Below are 14,792 nucleotides of genomic sequence, written 5' to 3'. Positions count from 1 at the left end.
GACCCAGGCCAAACCAGCTGAAGCACGGGGTGTCCAATCACTTTTGTCTGCATATTGTAAGATCAAGTGCAATCTCCCCACTGTCACATGCCATTCAACAGATCTGGAATCAGGGGAATTCCAGACATTTATCTTGGGCATATATTGGATCAGAAACATTATGCAAAGGGGGGGGGAGAATGAGGCTGTTGGCTCTCATTAATTGATTGTCTAATTTTCTCTTAATGTTTTGTCTCAGGCCTAAGATGGCTTCGCATGTGAAGAAGATCATCAATATATCTGGTTTCGTGACACAGAGTCGAGCGAACAGAAGCATGCAGGGTGCTTCCAGCAGAAGAAGCATTAGTGTCTATGGTGATGGCAAGATCATGGATAAATACTCTGTATCAAGTGGGAAGCAAACTGTGCCGGTCAGTAGAGAAATACAATATCACTATATGTACATGGGGTTTAGATTTACATACAATTTATTTCCCCTACTGGAGACATACAGTTACAGCTATTTACACTTACAGGGGCTGATTCCCAGTTGGAGTCATCGGCGCCTGTACCTGCGCCTACTGGCGCTTGCTCATGTTTGACTTTATACAAATACCGTTACAATGTCCGTCCCTGGTGTACATCCGTGCTTCCAAACATGCAAGGACTGAGACGCTCAATGTAAGCGTCCATAGACGCATAAATTCCGATTAGTGCATCTTTAGACATCATCGGTCGCACTGTTGGAACTATGGCAGGTGCGGTTTCTCCGTCCGAGTATGGCCGCCTATGTGAGTGACTGAGCATCTGTGTACGCAGCCACTTTCACCGAAACGGCAGCCACACTCCCATACCACGCCCATAAGTCGGAGCATCGCTGTGCATGCGCTAAGCCGCCTCCCACTACATATATAATACACTTCTCTGTGGGTGTATCTGATATTAGAACTGCCACTCTGCACGAACACCATCGGGACGCATGCGCGGTGAGACTTAGACGCATACGCAGAGGATAAGAAAATCGCCCCACTGCGTCCGACATCAGCACTGCGCAGGCATCAAGTTTCATTACTGCTGTGGCTCGCGGTGAGGATATTTTCACAAAGTGATAGACAGGTACCGTTTGTGGGCGGCAACGGGGGGGCTGGCGACTAAAACACAGGCGTGTCGCAACCGTCTTCTGAGCGTGTAACTGTGATCCCATGGGCAGTAAGAATGGCTCCGGCGTCTCATTTCCCGCGTGACAGTAGGGTCACTCAGAAGGCCAATTATCGACTGATCTGCGGCCAATGCTGCATCGCTTGGATTTGCCAAGCCGCCGGTGGGCGTCTCAATACAAATGCCGGCGACTTTGACATTTGCATATCTTCGCACAGCCGCTTCGTACAAATTCACAGCTTCAACGGCATTAGCGTACATCTATAAATGAGGCCCTTTGTCCAGACCGGCCACAGTAGGGACTTAATGAGTTTCTTTATGAGTTTGCCTGTCTTTAATGTCTAGTACAGTGGGCGGGGAACAGGGGTAAAAATGAAATTCCCGGGGGTAATGGACGGACAGCCGGGCATGCATATGAATCATTCTATAATATAGAATGATTCATATGCATGCCTCAGGGAGGCCCTAAGCCGGACGCCGCTGAGCTGTTATTACCAACGGGCGCCCGGCTCCTTCCCTGCAGCGCCGCGTTAGCCGGAGGCTGGAGTTCTCTTCTCTCCCATAGTTCAGAGGAGCAGCCGGGCGGACAGGACGGCGGCAGATGCAGGAGCGGGGATTAAGGTAAGTGGGTTTTTTGGGGTTTTTTAGTACAAGCGGCACTACAGGGGCACTATATGGGGGCACTACTACAGGGGCACTATATGGGGGCACTACTACAGGGTCATAACTATGGGGGCACTACTACAGGGGCATTATATGGGGGCACTACTACAGGGGCACTACTACAGGGGCACTACTACAGGGTCATAACTATGGGGGCACTACTACAGGGGCACTATATGGGGGCACTACTACAGGGTCATAACTATGGGGGCACTACTACAGGGGCATTAAAATAAAATAATTAAAAAAATCAACAGTTAATGCAGCAATGAAGCTACTTCAATGATCAGTCCTAGATGTCGACACAAAGGATGAATCTCCCTTTCGTTTCCCAGCGAGTAGATTTATTGAGTCCTTTGTTGGTCTTTAAATGATTTTGTAGAGGTCATAAATCCTGTTTTCAGGGTTAGCAATGATTCCTTGTAATGTTACTGAAAAATACCCTTCCACCAAAAATACACCCAAACATTATTATTTGAATAAAACACTTCAATCTCAACAAAAAAGAACAATATTTATTCAATAAAATCAGTGAATCTGATGAGCTTACATCAAACACGAGTCAAAATACGATGGAGACCCAACGCGTTTCGTCCCCACATGGGACTTCATCAGGGGTACATCATCAAATGACTGTATTATCAGTCCTATTAATAGTCAGGAAAATGTGAACACTGATCAAACGTTCCTAAGATCTGTTTACGGAGAATAAACTGGAGTAGACTCACTTTATATAGTGGATGGATTTATACTCCCAGGTAAGGATTGCTCAGAAGCAATAATCCTGTTCCACTCCTGCAAAATACTGCTGACAAGTGTTTCAGTCTGCTGCAAATGTGACATGTGCAAATCATTTTCCTGAGATTGAAGTGTTTTATTCAAATAATAATAGTGGCCTATTGGCCTGTTTGGGTGTATTTTTGGTGGAAGGGTATTTTTCAGTAACATTACAAGGAATCATTGCTAACCCTGAAAACAGGATTTATGACCTCTACAAAATCATTTAAAGACCAACAAAGGACTCAATAAATCTAATCTCTGGGAAACGAAAGGGAGATTCTTCCTTTGTGTCGACATCTAGGACTGATCATTGAAGTAGCTTCATTGCTGCATTAATTGTTTGATTTTTTTAATTATTCAGTTTGTGTTATTTACACATTTTGAATTTTAATATATTTTAAAATTTTGTACATTAGAGCGCCCTTTCTCTTCTTTCTTGGTTTCCATTTCCCTCGATATCTGTCTAACAGAGATATTAGGTGAAAGGTGCAGCCATCCACTCTGTTAGATTTAAGTGTTGGTTCCATATCAGTATCATCAATAGTTTTAGAGCAAACAATAGGGTATCTTTGTGTGTATTCTATATTTATATATATATATATATATATATATATATATATGTTTGGAGCTCTACGGAGCCTTATACCGAGCCAGCAAGACGTCAGGCCAGCTCTGCTCTCGTGGTTGGGTAGCTAGGATACCACCCCCATGTTATGTACGTATGTAGCTGCAGCGCATACTATTGCATTGTGCACAAAGAGGGGGGCGTACACTGGGGATGTGATCCTTACATCACTGGCTCCCACAGAGGCCCCTGGACCTGGTAGTCCGTAGTCCGTACCCATCCCCCCTCCTCTCTTCACCCCTGGCCTCATAAACTTATATTGCATACAGAACAAGAGACATGGCACTGTGTAATTACCCATATATACAGAATAACAATATATATTGAGAATTGCACCCAGCAGACTTGCCAGCGTTTTAATTTCCATACATACAGAATGAGAATATGTAATGATAACTGCACCCAGCACCAGGGGTGTATCTAGGGATCCGAGCGCCCCTGGCCAATGGGTAGATACGCCCCTGCCCAGCACTTCCACTCAACCAAAGCAACGTCATCAGCACTGAATGGAGATCTTCTTACACACAAGGTGTAATTATTTCTACTTCAGGGTCCATAGGGTATCCACAGGATACCTTGGGGTATAGGTGTGACGTCAGTCATCGGGCACCATAGAGTTAAGCTTTCAGCCTCCCAGGATGCACTAGGGTCCCCCTCCTATACCCCGCCCCCGAGCCAAGGCACCTGTTGGAGTGGGGCTAAGAAGAGCCCCTGAAGTTTTCCTGCATGCAGCTGTGTCTGCACATCTGGATGTACAGCATGGACAGTCAGTCCTGACGTCCATGCTGTCTTCCCTACACCCCCGCCGGTACCAGAACGCCGGTACCGATCCGGGGATGCTGGTGAGCATCTGGGGTCACAGCTAGCGGTGACCCCAGATGTACCGGACCATGGCCGGAATCAAGGGGGACAGCAAGGCAAGCAGCGGGGTCCCGCGGTGGGTCCCCGCTGTTACATGGTCCAGAGTCCCCAGGCAGGGGGCTCCCTGGGGACTGGCTGCAGCGTGGAGCCAGGTATGTAACCTGCGCTTCCACTACCCCCCTGGGTCAGCGGACCGCAGCAGAGCGGTAGCGCTGCGGCGTCCCGGGGGTTAAATGCATGCCAGGGGAGCGCGCCTTCCCTGTCTCACAGCCGGCGCCTCCCCCGCTGCACACAGCCTCTCTGCACACTGCCGACTGGCCCTGTGGAAGCGCTCCTCCCCCAGGCCAGCCTCCTCTCTGCTCCTCGGCGGCCATCTTCCTGAACGCATGGTGAACACTGCTGGAAGCCTGGACGGAGGCATCGTGGTCTGGGTCCCCCCGCATACCTCTCCTCCGCTGTGGTCAGGTCTGTGTATGCAGCGCTGTGTCCTACCAGACTCTGTGTCTGCGTAGTTGAGTGATCAGCGCTGGTTAGTGCAGGAATTGATTTTCTTTGCATTGTATGTGACTGTGCTAGCGCTGCTGCCTGTATCTTCTATTCTGACTGTCAGCTTTATTACTGTCCCTGTTCTTTCTGCTAAGCCCTTGCGGTGCGGTGCTGCAGGGTGGTCTCTCGCCTCTTTAAAATACAATTGGTGAGAGGGGTCACATACTTGGTACCATCATGTCTGAAAGTGATTTTCCTCTCCGGCTACAGTGTACTACGTGTAAAGTACCTTTAGCGGAGGGGGAGGGTAGCGCGGAGGGCCTCTGCCGGCAGTGTTTGTCAATGGCGCGGCCTATTACGGTTACAGCACCGGTACAGGAGCCGCCCTGGGCTTGTTTCGCTCAGGTGCTTACAACCTTAGTGGGCTAGTTAGCTCCGCAGCCCGCGTTTACGCAGATGGGTTTGTCCCAGCAGTCAGTGGTGTCGTCAACCATGCAGGGTTTCCCAAGACAATTGGTGGTACCCCGCAGTCTCCCTATTTCCCCTCTCCCGGTTTCTCAGGAGCCGGCGTGGGTTAACTCCCTGACGAGTTCTGTACACCACTTGTCGGATGTGTTGCAGGGGGAGGCTGTGATGCGGCCACATAAACGGCCGGTGGCGTCTCTGTCGGCTCCTTATGAGGATGACGAAGGGACGTCTGATGATGGGGAGATTCTGGATCCTTACGATCAGGAACCTCTCCATACTAAGGACGCTGACGCTAGGTCCAAGGTGTATATTCCTGGACTTATCCGGGCAGTCCGCACAGCCTTGGTGATTGAGGACGAAGTTCCCCCAGCTGCTAAATCCAAGTATGCCTTTTTTAAGGATGTGAAAGGTGACACCACAGTCTTTCCTCTTTCGGGTCAGTTAGTAGACCATTTAGAGGAGGCGTGGAAACAGCCTGGCAAGCGATACCAGCCGCAGAGGCGCCTGGCGATGGCTTATCCGTTCGCGGATAATTATTTTGCTAAGTGGGAATCCCCTCCACAGGTGGATTCTCACGTGACACGTCTTGTCCGTAGTGCCACATTGCCGATGCCATCCATGTCCTCCCTTAAGGATGCTACGGACCGCAAGGTGGAGATCTGCCTGAAGTCCGCTTATTCCCTTGCGGGGGGGGGGGCAGCGCGGCTGGCTATGGCCATTTGCTGGGTTGCCAGAGCGATGGAGCGCTGGGCGGATTCATTGGAGGCGTCCTTTGATTCCGACTGTCTGGCCGAATAGACGGAGTTGATTGGTATTCTCCGTGATTCGGCCACTTATATCAACGAGGCGGCCTTAGACATTAGTACCCTGGTGTCTCGAATTTTTTCAGCAGCGGTGTCTGCTCGTCGCACCTTGTGGTTGCGATCCTGGAAGGCGGACGCTGATTCCAAAAAGGGTTTGGAGGCGTTGCCCTTTAACGGAGAAGTTCTCTTCGGTCCAGATCTGGACAAGATTGTGGCCACGCTGGCGGCAGCCAAATCGGCATGTCTCCCGTCGGCCGCTGTTCCTTCTGGTTCAGGACCATCGTCCTTTCGGTCTTATAGGGCCCAGGGCAGGCCCAAACCACAGTCTTTTCCCCGACAGGCTGGTCCCAAGAAATCGGCCAAGCCCCGGAAGCAGGCGTGGAGTACCAGACGCCCGGCCCCTAAGCCTGATGACAAGCCTGCGGCCTGACAGTCCGGGCCTCCCTTTGGGGGATCCCAAAGTGGGAGGCCGCCTGCTGCAGTTCGCCCGGTGTTGGTCGGTCACCACGACAGACACTTGGGTTCTCGAGGTGGTCTCCCACGGGTACGCCTTCTCTTTCCGGCACAGACCCCCGGCTCGATTTTTCACCACGGGTCTACCATCAGACCGGAACAAGGCCACGGAGCTGCGGAAGGTCTTGCACACTATGCTCCAGGCTGGCGTTATAGTGCCTGTTCCATTCTCCCAGAGGGGCCAGGGTTTCTATTCCAATCTTTTTTTGGTGCAGAAACCCAATGGGTCGTATCGTCCGATTCTCAACCTCAAAGCTCTCAACAAGTCTTTGCGGGTGCCGAAGTTTCGGATGGAGACCCTACGGTCCATCATTCTGGCGCTGGAACCTGGGGATTACATGGTGTCATTGGACATACAGGACGCTTACCTGCATGCCCCTATTCTTTTGCGCCACCAACAGTTCCTCAGGTTTGCAATCCGCAGTGACCACTTTCAGTTTCGGGCGTTTCCTTTTGGCCTGGCGACAGCACCGCGTGTGTTCACCAAGGTGATGGCGGTCATGGCGGCTTCTCTGCGGCTGCAGGGAGTCCGCATGTTGCCGTACTTGGATGACCTTTTATTAGTGGCAGGATCTCCGGAGCTCCTTCTATGCCACTTGGACCTGACCATTGCGCTACTGCAACGGCACGGCTGGTTAATAAACTGGCAGAAGTCCACTCTAATCCCGTCTCGGCGGATTCTGCACCTCGGAGCCTATTGGACTCGGGACAGCAAAGGATCTTTGTGACGGGGGAAAAGATCTCTGCTTTACAGTCGAGGGTGCGCAGTTGTCTGCACAGCCGCCGGGTGTCTCTACACTCGACGATGAGGTTACTGGGCTCCATGGTGTCGGTGTTCAACATGGTGGAATATGCCCAATTTCACTCCAGACCTCTGCAGCACCTGATCCTGTCCAAGTGGAACGGGCTGCCTCAGTCTCTAAAGTCCCAGACGATAGTGCTCACCCCGGAGGTTCGCCTGTCCCTTGCCTGGTGGTTGCAGACGACCCATCTCAGCAAGGGACGTCAGTTCTGGGTACCAAACTGGGTCCTGTTGACAACGGACGCCAGTCTTCGGGGCTGGGGAGCAGTTTCGGGTCCACACTTGTTCCAGGGCAGGTGGACGCCGACAGAAGCGGAGCTTCCAATAAATATCTTGGAACTCCATGCGGTCTTCAATGCTCTCCAGCAGGCACATCGGGTTCTCCAGGGTCGCCCGGTGCAGGTCCAGTCGGACAACGCTACCACCGTGGCCTACATAAACAGGCAAGGAGGAACCCGAAGTCGGGCGGCTCTCGTAGAGGTGTCTCGGACCCTGGTATGGGCGGAGCGCCATCTTCCGGCCATATCAGCGGTCTTCATCCCGGGAGTGCTAAATTGGGAGGCGGACTTTCTAAGTCGCCAGGACGTTCATCCGGGGGAATGGTCCCTGCACCCGGACGTTTTTCAACTGCTGGTGGACAGGTGGGGTCTTCCAGAGATCGACCTCATGGCGTCCCGGCACAACAACAAGTTGCCGGTGTACGGGTCTCGCACAAGAGACGAAGAGGCATCTCTGGTGGATGCTCTGTCCGTCCGGTGGACGTTCCGGTTCGCATACCTGTTTCCTCCGGTTTCCCTTCTTCCACGGGTAATCCGGAAATTCAAACAGGAAGGAGGGACGCTCCTGTTGATAGCTCCCGCGTGGCCCAGACGGCACTGGTTCTCAGACCTTCAGGGTCTGTCCGTGGACAGTCCTCTGCGGTTGCCGCTACGACCGGACCTTCTGTCGCAGGGTCCTTGTCTTCACCCGGACCTGACTCGGCTGTCTTTGACGGTGTGGCTGTTGAGACAGCCATGTTGAGGTCCAGGGGGTTTTCCAGCTCTGTTGTGCGTACCATGTTACGAGCTCGGAAACCGTCTTCCGCGAGAATATACCATCGCGTGTGGCATACGTTCTTCCAGTGGTGTCGACCGAGAGGTTATGCACCGCGGGAGTTTCGTCTGTCTAGGATACTCGCCTTCCTACAAGCGGGACTAGATCATGGGCTTCGCCTTGCTTCTTTGAAGGTACAGGTTTTGGCCCTGTCTGTCTGGTTTCACCGTAGGATTGCTACAATCCCGGATGTGCGCACCTTTATGCAAGGTGTTCTCCGCATTCAGCCGCCCTTTGTTCCACCTGTGGCGCCTTGGGATTTGGTTGTGTTCCTGAGGGCTCTCCAGGGACCGCCGTTTGAACCACTGGGCTCAGTGGATCTTAAATGGCTAACAGCTAAGACTGTTTTCCTTCTGGCCATAGCTTCGGCCAGACGTGTTTCTGATTTAGGGGCTCTTTCTTGTAGACCCCCTTTCTTGATTTTTCATGGGAACAGGGCAGTGCTCCGCACTCGGCCTGAATTTCTTCCCAAAGTTGTTTCCCAGTTTCATGTTAACGAGGAAATAGTTGTTCCGGCCTTTAACTCACCTGGTCTTTCAGTGGGTGAGGCCACTTTGGATGTTGTGCGGGCCTTAAGGGCTTATGTTGACCGCACGTCTTCGTTTAGGAAGTCGGACGCCTTGTTTGTCCTCTATGGCTTCCGTAAAAAGGGTTGGCCTGCTTCAAAGCAAACTTTGGCAGCCTGGATCCGTATGGCTATTTCTGAAGCTTATCTTCATGAAGGTCTACCGGTTCCTCCTTCTTTGAAGGCTCATTCCACTAGGTCTGTGGGTCCTTCGTGGGCAGCTCGACGTGGTGCCTCTGCAGTCCAGATCTGCAAGGCTGCTACGTGGTCCTCTGTCCATACCTTCGTGAGGTATTACAGGTTTGACACCTTCGCCTCTCAGGATGCTTCCTTCGGGCGGCGGATTCTCCTTTCAGCACAGGAGCGTCCCCACCCTTAAAGGATACTGCTTTGGGACATCCCCAAGGTATCCTGTGGATACCCTATGGACCCTGAAGTAGAAAATATGAGATATGGTAAGAACTTACCTTTGTTATCGCTATTTCTACGAAGTCCATAGGGTTCCACAGGACTCCCGCCCTGTCGCACCTGTGCTGCAGATGGCTTTGGTCTGGTCACCGGTTTTCCCGTCTCCCTCTGGTGAGAGTGTGATTCTTGTGTGTATCCAGATCTTCTTTCTCTCTCTTCCTTCTCCTCCTCCGGCCTATGGCTTGATAACTAACTGAGGTGCCTTGGCTCGGGGGCGGGGTATAGGAGGGGGACCCTAGTGCATCCTGGGAGGCTGAAAGCTTAACTCTATGGTGCCCGATGACTGACGTCACACCTATACCCCAAGGTATCCTGTGGAACCCTATGGACTTCGTAGAAATAGCGATAACAAAGGTAAGTTCTTACCATATCTCATATTATTTATATGATTGTTTTCTTACTAGCTGGTTATGATGCTATATAGATGTCATTTGGGGACACTTAATAAAACTAGTTCACAGGAGAGCTATGGTGTCGCCCATCACAACCAATTAGATTCCAGCTTTCACTTTTGTTGTGCAGTTTAGAAAATGAAAGCCAACATGGAGTTAAGAATGATAGCCGATATGGAGTTAATTGTCGCATGAATTCTCCATGAATTTCCTGATCACTGGATTCCAGAATGGAAGAATTCATCAGTATTTGGTGATAGGAGAGATTTCCTATTGCCACAAGTTATCAATAAACGATCGTGTCTGACAGCGGTGAGAAGACACACGCATCGGCCAATCCTCGTCCCCTAGATTCCCCGCTTCACTAATGCGCACTACACTGGCAGTCGGACTTAGGCTTCCACTAGCAGATTACTGTAAGAACGGAAGGAGGACAGCCCTTGAATTCTGTATTTCTCAGCAGACAAGTTTTTTTTTTTTTTTTTTTACCAATAGATTTTTATTGAGTTTTTAATTTTTAACAGATAGAGAAATAATAATGCAAATAAAATAAATAAGATAGCATACTATAATAACATATAATAATAATAAAGTAAAAAAAAAAAAAAAAGGGGGAATAGAAAAGAAATATAGCCGAATCTTAGGCAAAACACATTCTTGGGTTTTTTGTAGATATCACATTTTCAGAGCGGACTTTTTTACAAAACAATTATAGACCATCAAAACACATTTGAAATTCAAGAAACATCGATACTAGGAGGGGAATGAAGAGTTCCAAGATCAATTGGACCAGATCTCAAAGAGTACCCTCCCTGCCTCTCTCTATATTCTTTCCGTTTATACCACAACCTATGGGGGGAGACGAGGCCACAGTGGAGTATGTGCTCTCCGCTGTCTCAAAATCACAATGACTTTGAACCTTGTTTATTCTGTGGGCTAAACCGGGTACGCTGTCTGATCTCCACAACTGTGCAATAGCAGCCTTTGCAGAAATCAGGACATGTCCCATTATATATCTATCTCCCTTAGTTAAGTTCCCAGGGAAAAAATGAAACAGCGCAACTACTGGGTCCAATGGTATTGTCCTGTAATGTCCCCCAATCATGGTAAATACTTCTAACCAAATAGATCTCAGTGAGGGGCAAGACCAGAATATATGGAAAATACTTCCCATGGGTGAGACATGTTTTAAAGTGAATTTGTGGTCAATATTTTGGACGCTGCAGCATTGTTAACGAGAAACAGAATCCTAATGAAGTAATAGTCCGTATTGTTTGGTATAGAAACTGGCTGGCTCCTTTCACAATGGGCCTCAGTCACATCACCGCTGCCTGGTGACGTTTCTGTTGTCTTATAAACCTTGACAGAGTTTGGAACATGGCTGTTTCTACTACGTGTAAGAGAAAGGTGCACTTTAATGATCATGAGAACAATGTTACGTATGCGCCTCTAAGTTTATTGTTGTCCCCTCAGGTATATGATGAAGAAGGAAATAATGTAACTCCTCGGCCATTATTCCAAGCGGAACCCGGGGCTGCGCCTCCAAAACAGAGCAAACTGTTTACCCCACCAGACGCATCCGGCATAGTGACAGCGTCCGATTTCTTCTCCACTATGTCCCTACAGCAGACTGGGATAAACGCCAGTTTTGTTGGCCCATTTTCAAGGTAAGAACAGCCAAGTCATCTCACATTGCTATGAGTTTATGGGTGCGCCATTGGGAATCCTCGGCCAAAATGACGTTCCATTGTGCCAGATCTGATCTGAGAGCGTTGTCTTGTTTTGGGGAGCGGAAGACGTAAGTAAAGCCGGGCCACATCCAGTTTGGTATGATTAGGGAGCCTGCAGGCCCATCAGACACAGCAATAATGGGTAATCACACTCTTTGCAATTTATTATTTTACCTTACACTGTCGGCACTTAGAAAGTTAGAATATTTTTTGTTATATATGAAAAAGTCAAAAATATCTTTTAAAGTTTCACTCTGTCTCACTCTCTCGTGCAGGTCAACGTTTGGGGGCAGCAGTATGTCCATATCGAGCCAAGGGACCGGGTCGCTATCAGAAGATATGGAGGAGACAGGATTCAGACGTGACACCCTGCCCATCTTGACTGGTAACTACGCAGCTAGAACCTAATTTACACTGGCCAGTAGGTGGCGCAGCGCAGAACACACACTCTGGTAAATGGGCTGAGCCAGATGTTGCATTGTCCGGCTGCTGTAATTACATGTGCACGCACACACATGCACGCGCGCCCGTACTTGGAATCCCTGCAATCACTTTTCGCTACAGGCATCAGCACCTGGAAAAGTTTGTAAATGGGCAGGGCTGAGTTATATGGTCCACGGGTGGCGTTTTTGATAAGAGCCAGTCAGATTCTAGCTAACATTTCTCCAGTTTAGTTTAGAAGCTTAGGCCCGTATTCAATTTGAAGCGTTAAGTCCGGATCCGCGTTAAGTTACCGCCGATGACGTCATTTTCGCCTGTTTTGCTTTTACCCTGTAATCAATTTGAAAGAATTTCCGCCTAGGCTGAAAGTCAATGCAATGTCATAGGCGGTAAAGTTTCGCCTATGAATGGCAGGCGGAAAAAAGTGCAGAATTGGGGTTTTGGGGTGCAACGTTGCGGGAACCCCCGTGCAGCCTTCAGACAGTCCCCCAAAGGTAATCTGTGTCAAAAAATGTTTTTAAAAAACTTAAGGACACCCCAAAACTTGACTTTGAACAAGGGGGCAAAAAAAAAAAAATGTTGGGGTACAAACTTAAAAACCTGCGAACTTGACTCTGGGGGGGGTCCCCAAGTATGCCCCAGGTGTTTTTTGATTGCAGGTGTTTGCGGCAGGTGGATTTTTCACGATTTTTTCAAGTTCACTTTTTCAACTTTAAATATGCTGACTCCCATTTTCAAGTACCCCAAATTTGCTGGGATAACTTATTTTCGGGAAAAAATACTCTTACGGTAAATACTATTCTGCACCACGTATAGAAAAACGCTATTTAGCAGCTACTGAGCCCATTTAAAAACACCAAATACCTTCAGCGAGCCACATCGGGGGGTACCATAGTGAACCCCCATGTCAGAGCATCATTTGGGGGGTGACAGGCTGATTTCCCCAAAAATGACAGAACTTTCCGTTAGTTACATTATCACCGGGTGCCGTTTACGCGTACTTTGAAATTGAATACGGGGTAAAGCGTGCACGCACGCGATACTTTAACGGCTACAAAACAGGCGAAGTCGGCGTTAAGTCCGGGCCGTGTTAACTTAACGCGGCTCGGCTCAACCTGAATACGGCTCTTAGGGGCTGCTTCTGCCGAGGCATGACTTCCAGCGCCTTTGCTCAACCTCGACCGCTATTAAAAGACCATGAGGTCTCTGGAAAACACTGAGCCAGGTGACAGTATCTTGGGAGCGGCAAGGATTAGGGGTTGGGACGACTAATCGAGAAGAGGAAGATTTTAGGTTCATAGATTAAACACTTTAAGGGTTTAAAGGACCACTAAACACCAATATTGAGGTTTTTCAGGTATCACGGAGGTAAAATACACAGTTCAGTGTTACCCTGACTTTCTACTTCACTTCTGATAAAAAGTAAAAGAATTACCTCCCTCTCCCCATGACAGACACAGACTGCAGTTATAGCTCATTTTTCTTAAACATAAATACTGTGGAGAACAAATGCTGGTGACTTGATATCAATACTGTTTGTTTGTTTGTTTGTTTGTTTGTTTGTTTGGTTATTACTGTGGTATTAATATGCTAAGCAGAGCAGTGGCCTTTTTACAATTTTTTAAATCATCGGACATCACATTTCAATGACGCTGCTTTCGGAGAGGAGTTAAGGGTCTAGTTACTAAGCAGTTTTAGGAGACAGAGTGAAAAGTGATAAGGTGCCAGCCAATCAGCTCCCAACTGTCATCTCACAGGCTGTGTTTGAAAAATGACAGTTGGGAGCTGATTGGCTGGTACCTTATCACTTTCTTACCACCTTTCACTCTGTCTCCGAACACTGCTTAGTAAATAGACCCCTTTAATGTCTGACTATAGTGAAAATAAGAGGCAGGACTGCTGTGGGAGAAGCATAGTGGATACAGAAATGAAGGTGTATCCTTTTTGTTATTTTGTGTTACTTTGTGTTTGATTTTCCTTATTGTATATACAATTCTCAACATATTTCTAAAAAAGGAAGAGGTGCTGCGGCAGAGTAATGGGTATGCTATAAAATATAAAGTAATAATATAAACTTTATGTATCAATATCTCTGTGGAAAGAGGGTGGAGGGGCTTCTAGTATTTTTCTTGTACACAAACTTAAGGGGTATATTTACTAAAGTGAGAGTTTTTTAGAAGTGGATATGTTGCCCATAGCAGCCAATCAGATTCTACTTAACATTTAACTAGCATCTTCTAGAAGATAATAGCTGGAATCTGATTGGTTGCTATGGGCAACATCTCCACTTCTAAAATCTCTCTCACTTTATTAAATATACCCCATTTTGCACAGTGCATTTCTGCAGTTTGAGGCCCATATTCAATTTGGAGCGAAAAGTTTGTTGCAGGACATTTCGCCATCCCCGGAGGTTTTGGCGGCGAAAACTTATCACGCGCGTCCCCACATATACCCGTATTCAATTCCAAATCGGCGAAAACGGGACCCGGCGAAACCCAAACAGGCGAAAAGTCCTGTAGTTTTTTGGGAAATCAGCCTGACACCCCAAAATAGATGCTCTGACATGGGGGTTCTCTATGGGTACCCTCAATTAGCCCTGCTGAAGGTATTTGGGATCTTTGAATGGTCTCAATAGGCGCTATTTAGCGTCTTTGGAAGAGGGGTGAAGAATAGCATTTAGCAATTTTTTGGGGGGGAAATAAGTAGTCCCATCAAATTTGGGGTACATGTAAATGGGTGCAAGCATATTTTAAAGTTGCTAAAGTCAAGCATTAAAAAGCGGCAAAATCGCACCTTCAGCAAACACCTGCAATCCTAAAAAACCTCCCCCATTCTGCCAAACCCCCCCAAAGGCTATTTCGCTAGTTTTTGATTTTGTACCCCACTTTGATTTTTTTTTCGCCCACTTTTGCAAAGTGCTTTTTTGGGGTGTCTTTTTTTGGGGGGGGGGTTGAGTTTTTTACGCA

General features: G+C 48.4%; 1 protein-coding gene across 1 annotated transcript in view; it reads left to right on the top strand.

Annotated features, from left to right (window-relative positions):
* The window catches only part of DNAI4 (dynein axonemal intermediate chain 4), a 58,392-nt gene that overhangs the window by 3,099 nt on the left and 40,501 nt on the right, over positions 1–14,792 (top strand). The window contains exons 2-4 of the mRNA XM_088442388.1: positions 239–410; positions 11,129–11,322; positions 11,661–11,770. Coding sequence (XP_088298514.1) covers positions 239–410; positions 11,129–11,322; positions 11,661–11,770 — 476 coding nt within the window. The remainder of the gene's footprint in view (positions 1–238; positions 411–11,128; positions 11,323–11,660; positions 11,771–14,792) is intronic.

The sequence above is a fragment of the Taudactylus pleione genome, unplaced genomic scaffold (assembly GCF_031769625.1).
Source record: "Taudactylus pleione unplaced genomic scaffold, aTauple2 ptg000310l, whole genome shotgun sequence".
NCBI lineage: Eukaryota > Metazoa > Chordata > Amphibia > Anura > Myobatrachidae > Taudactylus > Taudactylus pleione.
Note: the sequence above shows the minus strand (reverse complement) of the source record. Positions and strands in the feature narration are given on the sequence as shown.